The 7,795-nt window shown below is 43.8% G+C and overlaps 1 protein-coding gene and 1 long non-coding RNA gene across 12 annotated transcripts in view; one reads left to right on the top strand and one right to left on the bottom strand.

The window, feature by feature from the left end:
• LOC122235713 overlaps positions 1-4,220 on the top strand; it is a 30,242-nt gene extending 26,022 nt beyond the window's left edge. For both annotated transcript variants that reach the window (XR_006213726.1, XR_006213728.1), the window contains one exon: positions 4,063-4,220. This is a non-coding gene — a long non-coding RNA (uncharacterized LOC122235713). The remainder of the gene's footprint in view (positions 1-4,062) is intronic.
• The window catches only part of LOC122235710 (RAD52 motif-containing protein 1-like), a 92,608-nt gene that overhangs the window by 83,403 nt on the left and 1,410 nt on the right, over positions 1-7,795 (bottom strand). For 8 of the 10 annotated variants that reach the window (XR_006213714.1, XR_006213716.1, XR_006213713.1 and 5 more), the window contains exons 1-4: positions 6,786-7,149; positions 3,599-3,721; positions 2,584-2,752; positions 1,537-1,635 (exon numbers count right to left, since the gene is read on the bottom strand). Coding sequence is in view for 4 of the 10 variants with exons in the window: in XM_042975459.1 (XP_042831393.1) it covers positions 1,537-1,635; positions 2,584-2,752; positions 3,599-3,721; positions 6,786-7,121 (727 nt within the window). In the remaining 6 variants the exon portion in view is untranslated. Of the gene's footprint in view, positions 1-1,536; positions 1,636-2,583; positions 2,753-3,598; positions 3,722-6,785; positions 7,150-7,333; positions 7,675-7,795 lie in introns of those variants that run through there. The other 2 variants (XM_042975458.1, XM_042975460.1) reach the window with 2 other exon arrangements.

The raw sequence follows: 7,795 nt of genomic DNA on the forward strand, positions 1-7,795 counted from the left end.
TGTGGAGAAACGGGAACCCTCTTGCACTGTTGGTGGGAATGCAAATTGGTGCAGCCGCTCTGGAAAGCAGTGTGGAGGTTCCTCAGAAAATTAAAAATAGACCTACCCTATGACCCAGCACTAGCACTGCTAGGAATTTATCCAAGGGATACAGGAGTACTGATGCATAGGGGCACTTGTACCCCAATGTTGATAGCAGCACTCTCAACAATAGCCAAAGTATGGAAAGAGCCTAAATGTCCATCAACTGATGAATGGACAAAGAAATTGTGGTTTATATACACAATGGAATACTACGTGGCAATGAGAAAGAATGAAATATGGCCCTTTGTAGCAACGTGGATGGAACTGGAGAGTGTGATGCTAAGTGAAATAAGCCATACAGAGAAAGACAGATACCATATGGTTTCACTCTTATGTGGATCCTGAGAGACTTAACAGAAACCCATCGGGGAGGGGAAGGAAAAAAAAAAAAAAAAAAAAGAGGTTAGAGTGGGAGAGAGCCAAAGCATAAGAGACTGTTAAAAACTGAGAACAAACTGAGGGTTGATGGGGGGTGGGAGGGAGGGTAGGGTGGGTGATGGGTATTGAGGAGGGCACCTTTTGGGATGAGCACTGGGTGTTGTATGGAAACCAATTTGACAATAAATTTCATATATTAAAAAAAAAAAAAAAAAAAAAGAATCATATTCACCCAATAGGTCAGTGCCAAAAACAAAAACTGAAGCTGAATTGATTCCAAAAACATAATCTTATAAATTCTCCAACAGGAAAACGATGATAACAAGTGAACATATTTTCTCTGCTTACCATGTTTCAGGGATAGTTTTAAACTTTTCCATCATCTCATTTGCTCTTACAATTCATCCCCCATGAGGTGAGTTGAATTATTACCTTTACTTGGCAGATAGAGAAATTGCAGCTTAGAGAGATTACATACTTCAAATCTGACTATAAAACCTAAAACTGCATAAGAAATCTAGGAGACAGAGCTAAGATTCAACACCAGATGTCTAAAGCTTCAAAGTTTATTTTTTTTATTATTTATTTTGAGAGAGAGAGCACATGGCATGTGAGAATCAGGGAGAGGCAGAGAGAGAGGTAGGGAAAGAATCCCAAGCGAGCTCCACGCTGTCAGCACAGAGCCCGACACGGGGCTCAATCTCACACATCGTGAGATCATGACCTGAGCTGAAATCAACAGTTGGACGCCTAACTGACTGAGCCACACAGGTGCCCCCAAAGCTTACACTCACAATAGTATTCTGTGTTATGAGCAAACAATCAAGAAAGAAGACTGGGTCAAACACTTTCTGTGTGGACAGAGGTAAGTCACTGTATATCTATATACTGGGGACAAAAATATTTGTGGTCATTTTTCTCACAGATGCCACAAAGAACAAATTTGACACTACCGCTTTGAAAGCATTTGGTGAATAAAAGAATATGAAGTGTTTTCATCCAATTAACTTTTCAAAATGAGTTTATTTGCTCGTTGAAACTGATGTACTGTAAGGACAATCAAATAAGTCTTACCTAAAATCACAATCAACAGCTTCTGGAATGCATCTGACACAGCCTTCTGAATAGCAAGCTTCTGGGTTGTCCTCCTTTTCATAAGAAATGATAATGGCCCTGCATCCAACCAAAACAAATGGATTTAACATGCCTATCTGAATGATAACTGATTTGGGGGTTATATGTGTAAAAGTGAAAATACATCCATGATTCGTAGTTCATTATCTTAGCAAGTAAGGGCAGGCACAACACAAGGTTGAATGACTCTGCTGTAGGTATATCCTGGCAGGGCACATTTTTACTGCCCTGATCTACTCCAGAAGTTTCGGAAGTACCAAAAGGGAGACACAAGCCAAGAAAGTGGCACAGATCTCACATCGCTCGTAGATTTCAAATGGACAAGCTGAAACTATAGTTTCAGACCCTACTGCAGACCCTACTCTCCTGTGCATCAAGGGCTGGAGTCACATGGGGAGAAGGGTTCGGTGGTAGTGCACGTGACCGCCTGGTCTCTTCCCGGGCATCACCCAAGGGAGCCTTACTCCCTTAGCCTTGCTAACAGCCCTGCCCCTCCCTGAAAACCCTAAGCCTAAGTGCTGTAGACACTGGGAAAAAACACAGTACCAATGGGAATACCTTTTCTAGGCATCTGTATTTGACTCTTTACACTCCAGCCCTTTTATAGGAGGCAAAGGACTCAACATCTACACAAGAGTTTGTTTAAATCTTTAGATGATTACTTTGCTGGGATAACTGCAGGCTGCAAGAGATATGTATTTGAAGGACTATTTTAGCACAAGGCGAATTCTTAACCAAAAATGGGAAAAACATTACTTCCCTCCTCCTAAACTTCTTGGCAGAAAGTCAGCTTTAGAATTTTAAAGTTAAAGGTTCCTTCAGGTATTGCCTGAGATAAAAGCCTGTACTGTAGGCCAGAAAAACTCTGCCTAGGGCTTTAGGAGCTTAGCAAAGGGGAGGGCTGGATGATGTATCTGAAAAGATGAGTTTTTAGAAAGAAAGAGGGATTCTGCCTCCCCTCCACCCCCACCCCCACTGTAAACAGACCTTCCTCCAGGTCATCCAAAGTCTCCTCGGCCATGCCAGCTCCGGGACTCCGGCACTCATAGGATGGCAACACCACCTCTAAAGCACAGAAGAATTTCAGGCTCTGCTTCTGAAGTGGTGGCACAGTATCTTCATTTGCCCTTTCTTCAAGGTCAGAAAGATCCTGAAGCTGTTAGGATTTTATTATTATTATTTTTTTATGTTTATTTTTGACAGAGAGAGAGAGAGAGAGAGAGAGAGAGAGAGAGTATGAGCAGGGGAGGGGCAGAGAGAGAGAGGGAGACACAGAATCCGAAACAGGCTCCAGGCTCTGAGCTGCCAGCACAGAGCCCCACGTGGGGCTCGAACTCACAGACCGTGAGATCATGACCTGAGCCGAAGTCGGACGCTCAACTGACTGAGCCACCCAGGCACCCCGAGCTGTTAGGATTTTAAATGGAAGGTCCTTCCTTGGATCTGAATGTAAGCTTCAAGATGTTTTGTTATTAAAAACAAAACCGGCGGCGCCTGGGTGGCTCAGTTGGTTAAACTTCCGACTTCGGCTCATGTCGTGATCTCACTGTTCATGGGTTCGGGACCCGCGTCGAGCTCTGTGCTGACAGCTCAGAGCTTGGAGCCTGCTTCCGATTCTGTCTCTCCCTCTCTTTCTGCCCCTCCCCCGCTTGCAATCTGCCTCTCTCTAAAAAAAAAAAAAAAAAAAAAAAAAAAAAAAAATGCAACTAAACTCCAGCAATCCCAGCCCACAATGGAGATATCCTATAGCTTCAAAATCAAGTAAGACTTACAAATGGATGAAGACAATTGGTTTTTATTATACACCATACAAATACTGGAGAAGATTATGGACACCACCACCCAAGTTACTGAGATTATTATGAATTCTTGGTGGCAGGCTCAGGTACTTCCAGTTAGAGCCCTCTCACATCTCCCCACAACCCAGTTTTCTCCTCTCTGAAGTCCAGAATTTCAGTGTTGAAATGATTCTAATTAGTCAGAGAAAATCTATAAAGTTTACCTTGATGATCCTTTTTGACCATCCATTGAAACCAAAGTAATAATTTGCCAGTTCTTGGCACTGGGAGCTGTTGAGGGCAAGGGCCTGATGTTGAACCGCCTTATGTTTGGTGCCAAGACGAACCTAAAGACATAAGAAATAGACCTGAAAATATCATAACCTGACACAGAGGCTTCCTTTAGATACACCTGAGATTTATCAATACCTATTTCATAGAGAGGTTGTGAAGCTCAAACTGGAAACATTTTAAGAAATCAGCTCCTAATAAACCCTAAATAAATGCTAGGTACTATTTTTACGCTATAGACTTTGATGCATCATTTCCAGGGCCCTTGATTAATCGGCTTTCCGTGATCTCTGATATTGAAAGTGATGACGAAAGCAACTAAGGAAGCCCTCTGGAAGCAAATTATAGGGCTGTAGGTAAGCGAGGGAAGTAAACTTTTTGCTGTCTCATCCCGTAGCTCCTGTTTGAGAATATGACCTCAAGAGCAGATAACATGGACCTGAGTAGGACCTGAATCAGCAGCACCCACCCCCCGCAAGTTACTAACCCCCGTTAGAAGAAGGAATATACATACTTCTGTAAATTTTATAAGCAAATAAAACAATAAGAGGTTCATTTGCCTTAATAAGCTTCTTTGAGAATGCAAATACCTCCAGTGTTAACTCTCTAAATAACTTACACGCTACAGTGTATTTCTTACATCCTCTAGTTCTTTTTTAAATGTCTATTTCAAGTGGGGTGTAGTATATTCGTATATTCGTAAAAATTCAAATAATTCAAATAAAGTCAAAGTATTATTAACTCTTTATTGATTTGTTTGTGCAACGTCCTCTATCACTAGTTTATCAGTTCCTTAAGTGCTTGAAGGAACCATATTTTATTCTTTTCTCATTCCTAGAATCAAGCACAGGTCTATGGATTAAGTGAATGAATGAGTAGATGAAAAAGTGAAATTACTTTCTCCAACTGAAGCTGCCTGCTAGGAAGGAGAAATGAAGATGAACTTTTAAATGTTGAGTGCTACAGCACAGGCTAGTGGTGAGGCAGAGTGGAGCTGTTCTGGACAACCAGGAAGCTGCAGAAGGGCCTCGAGCCCCTGAGTGGTAGAGACAGTTGTCACCTTAGATAACCTTGCCACAGTTCTTGCTGGCGACCGTTTTCCTTCATGCTACTGAAAAAAAGCTCTCAGATGCCTTAGGCCTTTCCTTGATTTTACTGTAAGATGTTATTCTTGGGGCGTCTGGGTGGCTCAGTCTGTTGGGCATCCGACTGCAGCTCAGGTCATGATTCTCACAGTTTGTGAGTTCGAGCCCCGTGTCAGGCTCTGTGCTGACAACTCACAGCCTGGAGTCTGCTTCCGATTAGGTGTCTCCCTCTCTCTCTGCCCCTCACCCGCTCATGCTTTGACTCTGTCTCTCAAAAATAAACATTAGGGGCGCCTGGGTGGCTTGGTCGGTTAAGCGTCCGACTTCGGCTCAGATCATGATCTCACGGCCTGTGAGTTCGAGCCCCGCGTCAGGCTCTGTGCTGACAGCTCAGGGCCTGGAGCCCGTTTCAGATTCTGTGTCTCCCTCTCTCTCTCTGCCCCTCCCCTGTTCATGCTCTGTCTCTCTCTGTCTCAAAAATAAATAAATGTTAAAAAAAAATTTTTTTAAATAAACATTAAAAAAATTTTTTTAATATGTTCTTTTTAAATATGTATTTATAAAAGGTAAACAAACAAACAAAAACAACCAGAAACTATGTGTACTTACCAAAGTATAAAGGAACACATAAGTAAATTGGGCAACAATTTCAGTAGGCGGCGGGGTGGGGGTGGTGGTGGTGGTGGTGGTAACCCAAGGCTCTGTGTTAAATAAATAAAGAAATTTAATATGAATGCTCTCTCCTGTCAGCTATATATTGACTTTGGGCTTTATGCTGTGAAATCTCAAAATCCATTTGTGAAATGGTCTTAATGTCCAATGAGACAAAAACACCTCATTACTCACAACTGATACAAAGTAATTATTTCATAATCTGTGATAGCTGAGTGGCTGGGTGACATCTTCACAGGCTAGAAGCTTGCAAGCTCAGGAATGCCTGACAGGTGATCATTTCAATCATAGGGAGTGGAGCCAGGATTGAAGACAGTGTTGAACAAGTGGAGACAGTATACTCAGACATTTGAGGATTCTTAGATTCGATCCAGATTAAATCAGTAAGGAAGGGCATATGGGTAAGAATAGGCAGTCGAGTCCGTAGGAAGTAGCTAGATTAAGAAGCCAGTTAGACAAAGCTGATGAAAACATACAATTATAAAGTGAAAGGTTTGGCAATCTAAGCCTCACTCAACTTATTCAAAGGAATTGACATGGCCCTTGATAAGGACATGGTGATTGAATTGAGGCACATAATGAAATATAATTCTGGGGCTCTGGGAAAGCAAAATGGACAGCATGTTGGTATGGAATAAAGTTTCTGTGGTGTATTAAAGAATGTTTTAACCATTTTCCCGGGAGTTGAAGGGAGTTCTGAATAGGCAGCTTGAGAGTGATGACGACGATAATGACGATGAAGCATCCTTTATAATACAACTGATGAGAGAGTTTGTCATTTTATATCCACATAATAGAGGGGGGCCTGGGTGGCTCAGTCGGTTAAGCGTCCAACTTCAGCTCAGGTCATGATCTCAGGATTCATGAGTTCGAGCCCCACATCGGGTTCTGAGCTGACAGCTCAAAGCCTAGAAGTCTGCTTCTGATTCTGTGTCTCCCTCTTTCTCTTCCCCTTCCCTGCTCATGCCCTGTTTCTCAAAACTGAATAAAAACGTTATTAAAATTTTTTTTAATCCCCATAATAGTAAACAGAAACAAGACTTCTTGTGAAGCTTTGTTAAATTAAGGGGCACCAAAAAATGACACAGGGTTGAACATCAGTAAGTTTGGGCTTGACCTCTCCCTTCCAGTTACCGTCATGAACCTTAAGTAAGTCACTTAACTATCCTGAGTTCGAGTTTCTTCATCTGAAAACAAAACAAACATAACAAAACAACCAAAAAACCCAGGGAAACCGGAGGATCAGTGTAGCAATGCATCTAAAAGCATTCTGTAAACCACAGTGGTATACCAACGCTGGTCTATTATTGCTGAATTCAACACTTCGTCCCAGTGGTGTTAGGAATTTCCTACTTGGACCCACCTTCACTGGAGAATTCTGAAAAAGCTGCTTCTGGTCGCATGCCTTTTGGGCTCTGTGAGCATCCCTTGCTGAGTAAAACTTGATGATGGCGTAGAAACCAGGACGGGCCACTGCAGCGTTCGGGAAGACTCGGACCGAATACAGAAGGCCAAACTGGGAGAATACTGCGAACAGAGAATGCTGTGGGGTGGTCCCACGCCAAGTAAGTGCATGAAATTTCACGCCCAGCAAACAAAACTGCCTTCTATTCCCTAAGCCCTCCTGCACACGCAACCCAAAGCACTTCTCGTTTCGTTGAAAAGATTTCCCTTTGAAATCCCGGGATTCGAGAAGCATTAGAAGGCAACATGTGCCGGCTGTTGAGAGTTACCTCTCAAAAATCTGTCGGGGCTGAGACTGCAAAGCTCCCCTCTAGAACTAAGATTCCTCTCGGCGGAGACTACAAGGCGCGCGAGGTGCTCAAGGCCAGACTCAGACTCCCAGTCACGGGGAGGTGGGGGTGTCTCCCTCCCTCCCTCCCTCCCTCCCTCCCTCCTGGCCCGGCTCACATGCAAGGCCTCGGCCGTGGGTCCAGAACTCAGCTCCCACACCAGCAAGGTTTTGTCACTCTCGGTGGGAACCGTAAAAGAGACCAATTCCGCCATCCTACCACCAAGGAGCAGGCGCGACTAAGGTTTGAGTGGCACGGCGCCTGCGCAAGGCGCGCCCGCGCGTTTTAAAAAGGGGCTGGGACGAGGGGCGGGGCCAGCTCGCCGCGGGGTGGGGCGGGGGCTGTCCCCCGGACCTCTCCTTCGCCCCTCCCGCTCTGGGGCGGGTCTCTGCCTCTACTTCCCCTCCCGCAGCTCCATTGTCTCAATGTCGTAGAATTTAGTGCTTCTAGTCAAGTGTATTTAAAAAAAAATTTTTTTTTAAATATTTATTTATTTTTGAGAGACAGAGTGCAAGCAGCGGAGAATCAGACACACACACACACACACACACACACACACACACACACACACAGAATCCGA

The sequence above is a fragment of the Panthera tigris genome, chromosome F3, assembly GCF_018350195.1.
Source record: "Panthera tigris isolate Pti1 chromosome F3, P.tigris_Pti1_mat1.1, whole genome shotgun sequence".
In the NCBI taxonomy this organism is placed as follows: domain Eukaryota; kingdom Metazoa; phylum Chordata; class Mammalia; order Carnivora; family Felidae; genus Panthera; species Panthera tigris.